The sequence below is a fragment of the Leptodactylus fuscus genome, chromosome 6 (genome assembly GCF_031893055.1).
Source record: "Leptodactylus fuscus isolate aLepFus1 chromosome 6, aLepFus1.hap2, whole genome shotgun sequence".
NCBI classification, from domain to species: Eukaryota; Metazoa; Chordata; class Amphibia; order Anura; family Leptodactylidae; genus Leptodactylus; species Leptodactylus fuscus.
In genome coordinates, this window is record NC_134270.1 from 178,725,561 (window position 1) to 178,738,022 (window position 12,462).

At 48.1% G+C, this 12,462-nt stretch overlaps 1 protein-coding gene and 2 pseudogenes across 1 annotated transcript in view; all 3 read left to right on the forward strand.

Annotated features, from left to right (window-relative positions):
• The window catches only part of LOC142210189 (N-formyl peptide receptor 3-like), a 51,294-nt gene extending 47,314 nt beyond the window's left edge, over positions 1-3,980 (forward strand). The window contains exons 5-7 of the mRNA XM_075279215.1: positions 1,450-1,561; positions 2,999-3,492; positions 3,547-3,980. Of these exons, the coding sequence (XP_075135316.1) occupies positions 1,450-1,561; positions 2,999-3,492; positions 3,547-3,980 (1,040 nt within the window). The remainder of the gene's footprint in view (positions 1-1,449; positions 1,562-2,998; positions 3,493-3,546) is intronic.
• Positions 3,981-5,172: 1,192 nt separating this feature from the next.
• LOC142210909 (U2 spliceosomal RNA) lies at positions 5,173-5,265 on the forward strand (annotated as a pseudogene).
• A 28-nt stretch (positions 5,266-5,293) lies between these two features.
• Positions 5,294-6,260, forward strand: LOC142210190 (uncharacterized; annotated as a pseudogene).
• Positions 6,261-12,462: the final 6,202 nt, after the last annotated feature.

The window sequence follows — 12,462 nt, forward strand, 5'->3', positions numbered from 1 at the left end:
CGTTGAGGGCTTGTTCACACGGGGGGGAAATCCAAGTCAAAATATGGTCAAAATCCGCCTGCCACGATGTCACGATCGCGTCTTTCCCCACCTTGGAGTCGGCTCAAATGAACGGGCTGACACCGGAGGTTGCTGCCACCAGGTGGACACCGCAGCTCAACGAGCCGCAGAATCCGCTATCGGCAGTTGCTAGTGGTCTACATAGACCACCATTGTAAAGGGGCAGATTATGACGTGGATTCCACTGTCACAATCCGCCCCTTTGGCCCCATGTGAACTAGCCCTAAGGGGTTCAATGACTCCATATTTCTAGCTTATACATTTGCATAACCAGTTATATCAGTGCACCTCACAATGAGATCTCCACAGACGGATGTAGATAATTTCAAAAAAGATAAATATATAGACTTGACTTATATATTCATAGAGGAAAGTGATCAGACAGGAATGTGGTCAGACAGTCCTTAGGACATAGAATGGGGAAGTCGGGGAGAATGAAAAGGACGAGCGGACTAAAGAGCAGAGACAGAAGTGCGGAGACTCGGTGAGTATTACACTACATGATATCAGATAGTTGGGGATCTAGTTCTGTGTGTTTAGGGTTAATATCAGAGGTGTAAATGGATCTAGCGGCACTTAGAGGGGTTCTCCAGCCCCATTAGGAGTTTTCATACCTAGAGATGAATGGATAGATAGATAGATAGATAGATAGATAGATAGATAGATAGATAGATAGGAGATAGATAGATAGATAGATAGGAGATAGATAGATAGATAGATAGATAGATAGATAGATAGATAGGAGATAGATAGATAGATAGATAGATAGATAGATAGGAGATAGATAGATAGATAGATAGATAGGAGATAGATAGATAGATAGATAGATAGATAGATAGATAGATAGATAGATAGATAGATAGATAGATAGGAGATAGATAGATAGATAGATAGATAGATAGGAGATAGATAGATAGATAGATAGATAGATAGATAGATAGATAGGAGATAGATAGATAGATAGATAGATAGATAGATAGATAGGAGATAGATAGATAGATAGATAGATAGATAGATAGATAGGAGATAGATAGATAGATAGATAGATAGATAGGAGATAGATAGATAGATAGATAGATAGATAGATAGATAGGAGATAGATAGAGAGATAGATAGATAGATAGATAGATAGATAGATAGAAGATAGAGAGAGAGATAGATAGATAGATAGATAGATAGATAGATAGATGAGAGATAGATAGATAGATAGATAGATAGATAGATAGATAGATAGATAGATAGATGGTATTCTTAGAGCACATTGCAGCCGGATGTACTTACATTATTACACTGCCCCCTACTGCACTGCCATGGGGATTACATTATATAATAATCTATTATTTCTTTATTATCATATAATTATTAGTATTTTATTTCTTTCCTCTTTAGATAACACGTCAGAATGGATCCCGCTCTGTATGACTCAACCCCACCGAATACAACTCCGGATTACGACTACCAGTAAGTTCAGATTCTTCCTTTTGATTGTAGTGAGAATCAGGTTGGTCTCTATTCACATCTACATCCAGGCAACAAATGTGACCTGAGCCTTACAGAGACTTTCTCATTATATTATTTATCAATAAGACCTGACTAATGATCTCTCTCTAGCGCCACCTTATGATAGGACCCCCCTATACATCAATACCTGGGAATAATATCTGAGCCAGGAAATCTCCTCCAGAAGGAAGAGGCTCCGCCCACAGACAGATGTCTCCAGATTGTGGTCTCTTGTCTTATTTGCATATTCCTTACCCAGAGTTCTTAGGGAATGTTTACATGGAGGAATTTGGCACTGGAGTTGAGGTGGATTTCGCCTGACACCAGCCTCCGTTCATTTCTGTAGGAGTCAGGGGCTGATTTTTCTTCTAGAGGATTTTCCCTATTGTTGATATTTTTAGCTGGAGGAATAATAAGCGCCGCTCGATCTTCTGACAGATTCCAAATTCACTTCAATGGGAGGCAGAAAATATTACCGGGCAGGTGCAGAGATTGTCACGGAATTAGAAGTCCTTAGCAAAGAAGGGACAGAAGAAGGTCACATGTGAACATTCCCTTAGTAGGGAGATTATGTTGCTCTTATGTAAAGGAGATGTCTGGTTAGGAAAAGACATTTTCAAGACCTGTATTTGGGGGATAATAGAGGTCTCCTGACTCCAATCTACACAATTACTGGGGTGGGTGTAAAACAAAGACATAAGTTATACTTAGCTATCCCGCAGGTCACCGTTGTATGTGCTGGTCACACGCTGGGACTCGCTGGGCCACCGAGACCAATCAGAGACCTCAGTGGCTGCTGGTAAGGAATAAGTGACATCTCTGAATGATGTCACCTGTCCCTACATAGAGAACGATGAGGTCACTCTCAGCAGAGGACTATAGTGTGACTTATCAGAGTAGCAGAGGCTCCTCCGGTGGTCCCGGGCTCTATCACAGTAATACACCATGAAAGAACTTTTTGAGAGGAGTCCTAAAGACACTTCTGAAGAAACGGGCACAACTGGACAGCGACATATATATATATATGCCTACCTTCAGAAATTGTGTTATACCATCCTGATGAAGGGACCTTTAGTAGTCCCGAAAGCTCGATATGTCATCAAAAAACTTTTTAAGTTAGCCATTAAAAAAGGTATCAACTACAGAGGACTTCTCTCAAAAAGTTCTTTCATTTCATATCCACTGGCTAACACGGTACAAGGACATATTTTTTCTTTTAGTAATATACCAGACAAAGACACCCACATCTGAAGGGTCCTGGGATCTATTTCCTGGGGATTCTCATTTTATCTATTGGGCCCAAGGAAACTCAGTCCGACACTGGAGATACTTTGTTGATTGTGTTTCACTTTCCTGTATACTCTGATGTATAAAATAGATATGTAAGATGATATAAATTCTTCATGAACCTAAATTCTACCCTGTCTTCTCTTCCAAGGACAACTGACAACGAATCATGTTACAATTCAAGCAGCTGCAGGGAAGTTGTATACATCTGCCAGAAGGTGTCATTTACTTTCTACAGCATCATTTTTGTCCTTGGGATTATCGGTAATGGATTAGTCATCTGGATTGCCGGATTTAGGATGAAGAAGACAATCACTGCCGTGTGGTTCCTCAACCTGGCCATAGCGGACTTCCTATTTTGCTCTTCTCTTATCCTGCAGATTGCACAGTGGGCAGAAATTTTTGTAACCGTTGACATATCTGCTGTCTGCGTATTGGCAGCTATAATGTTCACTATAAACATGAGCGCCAGTGTTCTTCTCCTGACCGCCATGAGTATTGACCGCTGTGTATCCGTCATGTGGCCATTTTGGGCTAGAGCTCACAGGACACGTAGACTAGTGAGGATCACTGCAGGAGGCATCTGGGGGCTGAGTTTTATCTTGACTGCTGTAATGGTTTACTTAGATGTAAGAAATTATACAAGTATAGATGACTGGTGTACGGACTATACTGCTCTTAATTTCACTACTACCCTAGATGAGTTAGATCAGTGGCTCAGGTTAGTTATAATGTTTGTGATCCCTTTTCTCATCATCTTGACCAGTTATGTGATTATTTTCATCAAACTTAGAAGAAGTAAGAGACCCCGGAGATCTCAGAGACCCTACAGGATCATCACTGCTGTTATATTGTGTTTCTTCATCTGCTGGTCTCCATATTACATATTGCCATTAACATCCCAGTTTTATGAAAGAGACATCGATTTCTATTCAGAACTTACTACTATTACCATTCTGGCTTATCTTAACAGTTGTCTCAATCCAATCATTTATGTTTTAATGAGTGAAAATATTAGAGCTAATTGCTTCAGATCTATCCCGGCCAGGGTTCAAACCGCATTAACTGAACATCCCGATGACCTGAGCAGAGAACCAGAGAATGGTGACAATACTCTCAGTAGAGATGTGTGATATGTATTCCTCCTACATATGTGTGTGTAGGATATCAGCTTGGACATGTTCTCCATCTTACATTAATTTCTAAGACGTTGCTCATCCCCCTCCTTGGCAGAAAACTGTTATCTGTAATGGGATGAAACTTCTTGTTTGCGCCTTATCCACTTGTGATGTGACAACATTTATGTTACAACTTTATACCCAATCATGATATGTTAATTATATTAATTACATCTTCTATTTGTATATACAATGTATAACCACAACTACAATGTATTTAAACCTCACCCGTCCATCAATAAAGAGCAGAATCCACATGGGTGACATCATTCTAACTTGTGTCTGGGCGTTCCTCTGATCCGTTCATATAACAATTGTACTAATTTGTACTTTAAAGGGATTCTTTTTTTTAATAATATTTTTATTGGTTTTTCAAATAACAATACATAGTATGCAAAATGATAAGCAATAGTTGAGGATGTATATAACAAGTGGAATATATTGAACATATACATGAAATATCAAGTAATGAAGAGGTATACAAATAAGTATAAGGATGAAGAGACCGAGGAGAAAGAGCTATGGCTGACATATATACTTGACTGTAGGGTGATAAACAGCAGAGCATCTAAACTCAGTCTCTACAATGTCGAACATAAGGAGAGCTGGGTTTGTCCTGATTCCTGAGTAAGATGAAGGAGGGAGAAAGAGGTGGAGGGGGGGGGGAGAGGTAAGAAAAGGGGGATGAGGGGGTGTGATGAATGGCCCAGAGTTATGGGGGTTGTTTCACTGCCTTCTCAGATATATTTCCCTTTTGCCCTGTTAATTTACTTACCTAATTAGCAAGCTGCTATAGATAGTGTCCAATTGTCCAAGCCTAATTCCTCCCTGGAGGTAGCTTGGCTCATCCCTTTGTCTTGACCTGGGCACAGCATTGTCATGATTGTGCTAACTTCATTATTCTTAGCAGGGGGTGTCTGGGGTCAGTGCCTTGCTATCACCCTTTAGCAGACAACCTGACTCAGAATAAACCTTCAAAGGGTTATGACCGTATATAGTCATACTGGTACAAGTTGAGGGGGATAGCTGCCCACCTTGCTGACCTCATTGTGGGAAGGGGCTTAGTGGAGATATATTGTCACATATGACAAGACCCCAGGTTCTTGTTGTTCTTCTTGGACTGCTGGGATGTGTCACAAAATGCTGTGATGCTTCTCGGCCTTTTGGCTAAGATCAAGTATAGTATCTGTTCTTATCAGTTTAACACCTGATACCAGTGAACCCTTGTTTCTGACCAGTTCGAGGCTGAGAAGGCGAGCCCCTTGTCGATGAGTGACAGAACACGACGACGAGGAGCAGCAGCTGAAGACTACACCGGAACGTCGGGGACCGGAGAAGACATCGGAGAAGGAGAAGATGGCATCGACCCAGGAGATCGTGACTGCTGCTGGTGCTGCTGCTGCTGGTGCTGCTGCTGCTCCAGCGACGACGACGACTCCAGAGGAAGACGCCAGGAAGACTTCCAGAGGAAGACGGCAACCGGTGCCGCCAGCACTGAAGCCTCCTCCGGGCATAGTGGACCCCACCAGCCAAAACAGGGACCTCCAGCTCTGGAACCCTGGATGCGGCAAACGGTGGTCCTTAGGCTCAAGGAGGTGGACGGGAGGCGCCCGAACCTGAGGAAAGACGTCTTCTGCCAGAAGATGCTGGCAGAACAGGGCTTATCGTCGGCCGAGACCCTCAGTGTCCAGGCCTTCGTGACAGGCCTGTCCTATGTGACCTTTGTGAGTGTGGAGGTCTGCCGCCGCTACTGGGAGGCGGTGAAGTCAGCGGTGCCGGGATACCCCTTTGCAGCCTTCGTGGGCAGCTGTCCTGTCCAGATGGACGAACGGAGGATAACGGTGACAATGAGGAATCCGCACACCCCACCTGTAGACATCGCCCTGTTCCTGAGCCACTTTGCACGGTATTGCGGGGGCCCTCCTGCATACTGAACAAGGCGGGCTACTGGACGGGCAAGTGGTCGGCAGTCGTCAAGCTCGAAAGGGACAGCAGCGCCAGACAGGTAAGACACCTCCCACAGACTTTCTCCCTAGGGAACAGCTCATCTTCTACCCGGACATACCGCAGACCTGCCAGAAATGCAGGAAAGAAGGGCACGAAGGGAAGGACTGCACAGCTGACGCCTGCAGGAACTGTAGTGTGGCCGGGCACGAGACCAAAGACTGTCCAAAGGCGAAGACCTGCAACCTCTGCGGACTGGCCAACCATGTCTACAGGAACTGCAAGCTTTGAACGACCTGGGCTTCCGTGGCCAAACAACCCTCCACACCCTGGTTTCTGCCAAGACCATGGCAGGACCGGCGAAGGCCTCCAAGGCCCCAGCTGGAAACGCCAAGGCCTCAGCGGCTCGGGCCAGACCCTCCGGGTCCCAGGCTAGAGTCCAGGTGGCCACAAAGAAGCCGGGATCAGACAAGGAAAAGAAGAAGTCGGCAACCAAGGGTAACGGTAAGAGATCGGCTCCCCCCTACCTCCACCCCCACTGAGTTTAACCCCCCCCCGTTGGCTCCACAACCTCAGTGGACACCCCCGTTAGTGCCCCAACCCCCACCCTCCCTTCCACCTCAGTAGCACTAACCAACCCCCTCCGGCTACTGAGGTACTGTCAATGGAGGATTCCAGCCCCCCTCCCCTGTTGACCTCTTGTTGCCCCAGGTCAGCCTAAGCAGCAGAGAAAGAGGAAGGAAAGGGAAGGCCCCAGTGATGATCCCTCAAAAAAGATTGCCATTGAGGTCGAAGACGCCATTGAAGTCGAGGTCCACAGGGATCCTATCCCTGAGGACACCGAGCTGGAGAGAAGGGTGAGCCAGATCGTAGACAAACCCACCCAGGAGAACGTCGTGGAGTTTGACGACATCACGGCCGTCCTGGAGGGGGAACCTGTATGAGGAGATGGTAGTGGGGGGTACTATGCGCTGCGGGAAGGTATGGTCACGATCCTGTACAAGCGGAAGGGGGACAGGTGTGAGCTGAAGAATTGGCGACCCATCTCTCTCCTCAAAATGGACTACAAGATCTTGGCGAAAGTGTTGACGACAAGACTGAAGGCTGTCATCGGCAGGATCATCCACCCCAACCAAACCTGCGGCATTCCAGGCCGTAGGATTGCGGACAGTCTGGCCATGGTGAGAGATACATTGCACTACATCGGAGACCATCGTGCACATGCGGCCCTGGTCAGCCTGGATCAGGAGAAGGCCTTCGATAGTGTCTCTCACGCTTTCATGGCTAAGGCACTCCGCAGACTCGTTCTGGGTGTGGGGTTCTGTAAGTATGTCAGCCTAATGTACCTGGATATCCACAGCTCGGTGTTGGTGATTGGCTGGAAGACTGACCCCTTTCCAATCCTTACTGGGGTCAGACAAGACTGTCCTCTTTTACCCCTTCTTTTTGTTTGTGTTATAGAACTCTTCGCTGAGTCTATCCGGCAGAATGCAGGGATTAGAGGGATCACCGCACCGGGACCTGGGAACCATGTGGTCAAGTGCTCGCTGTACATGGACGACGTCACCATCTTCTGTTCCAACAGACCATCAGTCTCAACGCATGTCCAGACCTGCGAGAAGTTCGGCCGAGCTTCAGGGGCGAAAGTCAACTGCGGGAAGTCAGAGGTCATGCTCTTCGGGGATTGGCAGCTGGCGACCTCCACACCTCTTCCTTTCACAGTGCTACTGGACTTCATCAAGATCCTGGGAGTCTGGTTCGGGAAGGAAGGAGCGGCCCTCAAGTCTTGGAACGAGCATTTGGCAAAATGTAACCAGAGGATTGGATTGTGGAGCCTCAGACATCTTTCCCTAGAGGGAAAGACACTGGTCCTGCGGAATGAGATCCTGCCTGTGCTCCAGTACACCGCACAGGCCTGGCCACCTCTCAACACCGTGGTCAAAGCCATCTACAGGATCGTGTTTCACTTCATCTAGGGCTCGAAGATGGAGAGAGTGAAGCGGGCTGTCATGTACAGGGAGCCGCTCAAAGGAGGTAAGGGGGTGCCTGACATCCCAACTCTGCTGAGACTAACCTTTGTTTGTGATTGTGTCCGCAGAACTCTGAGGACTGGCAAGGAGTCGGCAGGCAGAGCCATGTCCCGTTTAGTCCTGTTACCCCTGTAGCGTCGCCTAGGATGGGACAAGTGGGACAGCTCCGTCCCTTACAACTGGACCGTCGCCTGGTACTACAGAGATGTCACCCAGTTCGTGAGGGAGCACCAGCTAGAGGGGCTCAAGCCTGATCTTTGGAAACCCAAGACGGTCCACAAGCTTATCCGAGCTAAGGACACCATGGAGGAGATCCCAGGGCTGCCAGCAGGATCCGCTGAGGTCGTTTGGAGAAACGTCTCATCGGATCAGCTGACCAACGGACACAAGGACATGTCGTGGATGGCCATTCAGGGAGGACTGGCGTTGAGGTCATTCATGCATGCCCGTAACCTGAGTAAGACGCGCTACTGCCCCAGATGTCCCTTCAAGGAGGAGACCACCCACCATCTTTTCTGGGAGTGCCCGTTTCCTCTGGGTCTGTTGGATGCCTTAGAAGATGAACTGCAGGACTCTGTGCCCAGGAGCAACCTTTCTTACCATTTGGTTTTTTATGGACTGTTCCTGGGAATCCACAGAGAGAGTGACTGTGAGAAGGCCTGGCGCATCTTGAACTGCTTCAAGGACGCTATCTGGTTTGCCAGAAACAGGCCTGTTCTCAGGAGGGAACAGGTCACCTTTCAGGACTGTTGCAGGCTCATCCATAGCCTGCTCCGGGACTACTCCATCTTGGACAGCCTGAGGGGCGAAGAGGAAGAAGAGGACTAAGGACTTTTTCTTCCAACTGTTTCCTCCATTTTGTGTTTTTGATTTGCAGGAAGGTATTTAGAGTTGTTGCCCTCTGTCAGAGCCCTAAGACAGTGTTTCTTCCCTCTCCCTTCCCTCCCCCACCTCCCCCACGCTGGCTTGGGTGCTCTGACAGAGTCATTGTTTTAGCTAGATAAGGTAATTAGTAGAGATGAGCGAGTAGTAGGTAGTAGGTATTCGATCGAATACTACGGTATTCAAAATACTCGTACTCGATCGAGTACCACTCGCTATTTGAATGTAAAAGTTCAATGCAGAACCAGCATTCATTGGCTGAATGCTATACAGTCGGCCAATCCACGCTGGTTCTTCTCCTACCTTTAGAAGTCTCCTCCGTGCAGCTTCCCCGCGGCGTCTTCTGGGTCTTCATTCACTCTGCCAAGCATCGGGCCTGGACAGAGCCAACTGCGCATGTCCGCTTGTAGTGCGAGCATGCGCAGTCGGCTCTGCCCAGTCCGATGCCTGGCAGAGTGAATGAAGAGCCGGATGACGCCGCAGGGACGCTGCAAGGAGAAGACGTCTCGGAGGATCCAGCCCGAACCTCACTCGTGGACTTGGTAAGTATAATTTGATCGAATGTTGCCTACCCCTGAAACGAGCATTTTCCCCCCATAGACTATAATAGGGTTCGATATTCGATTTGAGTAGTCGAATATTGAGGGGCTATTCGAAATGAAGCTAATCCCTTGGACTAAGATCTCTATGGCCTATGGAGATACTGTGCACCCTGGACTATTCTCCTAATGGCGTAGTCAAACTCTTACCACCTAAGGATTACTTATGGACTCTAAAGGACTGTGCCCTGGATTTCATGAGGTGATCTCCGGAGACCCAACTGGGTATTATAATTCTGTTTCTAATCTTTTATCCTTTTTATCTTACTGCACTATAACCTACCTTTCTGTAACCGTATAAGCTTGTATCCGCTAGCATATACCTCTATGTATGTTGGTTGTCTAGTACCGACCCTCTTGGGTTAATAAATATAAAACTTTAGAAGGCTCGTCTCAGATTATCTTATAAGACCCGGTTCTTCTCTCAGGGTGAGAGCAGACGGTAAAGGTAAGAAGGTGATCACAGTTTGACCCGTGGCAAGTAGAGATGAGCGAACACTAAAATGTTCGAGGTTCGAAATTCGATTCGAACAGCCGCTCAATGTTCGTGTGTTCGAACGGGTTTCGAACCCCATTATAGTCTATGGGGAACATATACTCGTTAAGGGGAAAACCCAAATCCGTGTCTGGAGGGTCACCAAGTCCACTATGACACCCCAGGAAATGATGCCAACACCTCTGGAATGACACTGGGACAGCAGGGGGCGCATGTCTGGGGGCATCTAACACACCAAAGACCCTCTATTACCCCAACATCACAGCCTAACAACTACACACTTTCCACATTCAAAAAAACCTCTATCAAAGTGGGAAAATACCTGGAAACCTTCTTTACTCCCCAAATGGATGGACACAAACCCCAATTTAAGCTCAACAAACAGTAACAACCACTCCTTTAAATCACGTTCCCCATGACAACCACGGATGGAATAGACAATGGGAAATCCAAAAGCCCTCACCCTTAACTGTCATTTTGAGTGCGTGAGTGCGTGTGTGTGTGTGTGTGTGTGTGTGTGTGATGTGGTAAGACCTTCCAAAATTCACTTTTCTAGCCCTTAACATGAGCTAAACAAAGTTACAGGACCTTAAGCTGAGCTATCAGCAGAGATTGAGGCCCTTGGCATGAGTAGAGCCTTGCACCAGCAGTGTTTTTGGCACTTAGGGTGAGTTGAGCCTTGTACCAGCGTGTGTCCCTTAACATCAGGCGGGCCCTAAGTTCTGCGCTTTGCACAAAAGTTCCACATTAACTAGGCTGAATGGTACAAAGATTAGTAGGCCCGAGAACCAGGAACAGGTCTTGCAATGGCTGTCAGATAACGCTTAAAGCACATTGTCCACCAGCCAGTCAGCCTCTACCTCCTCTTACCCAACAGTCTTGTCCTCCTTCCACCCAAAATTCCCAATCTTCCCAGAACAATAACCCCAACTGTCCCTGCTCCCCAGAGCTGTTCTCCCTTCCTTTGACTGTACCGCAACCTGCCCCTCCATTTCGCGATTCCACGGACCTAACAGACGAGTATCTGTGTCCAGATGCTCAAACACTAGAGTCTCCTCCATTCCATCTCCGGTCGATTTGGTGGCGGATGACTAGCAACCCACCCTCATCGACGACGATGAGACGCAGTTGCTGTCAGGGCAGCCAGTTGACATGCGCATTGTGCAGGAGGAGGAGGCGAGACAGGAGTTGGAAGAGGAGGTGGTGGACGACGAGGACACCGACCCCACCTGGACAAGGCGGATGTCAAGCTGGGAAAGTAGTGTGGATGTTGAGGCAGGTGCAGCACCAAAAAGGGTAGCTAGAGGCAGAGACATTTCCAGAGGCAGAGGTCAGCTGCTTTGCCGAAGCCAGGCCAGACCCGGAATGTCCGAAGATGTTCCCTTTTGTACCCAGCCCAGAAAAACTCCCCCATCGAGGGCACGTTTCTTGAAGGTGTAGAGTTTTTTCAAGGAATGCGCCGAGGACAGATATAGTGTCGTCTACACAATTTGCCTCTCGAAATCAAGTAGGGGCCCTGAGAAGAGCAACCTGTCCACCACTTCAATGCACCGTCATTTGGAATCCAAGCAATGGAATCAGTGGCAGGCAGCAACGGCAGGACAAACGTCGCCCGCCGTTCATGACACTGCCCCTGCTCACAGTGCTGGCGATGCACTCCAGAGGACGAGCCAGGACATCACTTCATCTGCCTCCGCCACTTTGTTGACTTCTCCCTCATCCTCCCCTGTTTCTGTCTTATCTCCTTCTCCTGCACCATCAAAGGCACCATCAGGCGCTTCTTTACAACAACCCACCATCTCTCAGACATTGGAGCGCCGGCAGAAATACACCGCTAACCACCCACCCACGCAAGCCTAGAACGCCAACATCGCTAAACTGCTGGCCCAGGAGAGGTTGGCGTTCCGGCTTGTTGAAACTCCCGCCTTCCCGGACCTGATGGCAACTGTGGCACCTCACTATGCCGTCCCTAGCCGTCACAACTTCTCCCGGTGTGGCGTCCCCGCCTTGCACCAGCACGTGTCACTCAACATCAGGTGGGCCCTTAGTTCCGCGCTTTGCTGCAAGGTCCACTTGACCACCGACACTTGGACAAGCGCCTGTGGTCAGGGATGCTGCTTATCTTTAAGGACAGGCAGGGTGAATGTGGTGGAGTCTGGTCCCGGGGTGCAAACTGAGGTACCCTATCTCCTCTCCCAGGCCAAAATTCATGGCAGGAGTAGACTGAAACCCTACAACACTGCAACCTCCACCCCAGCTACTAGCGGCAAACGCTAAAACACTGGTGTGGGGAGACGTCAGCAGGCGGTGCTGAAGCTCATCAGCTTGGGGGACAGACAGCACAGTGCCTCCGAGGTCAGGGATGCCATCCTGGCTGAGATGGCATTTTTTTTTCCCTGCTACACCTGGGGCCTGGCATTTTTACGCCTGTGATAATGGCTGGAACCTGGTAGCGGCTCTGGAGCTTGCCAGCTTCCAACACGTTC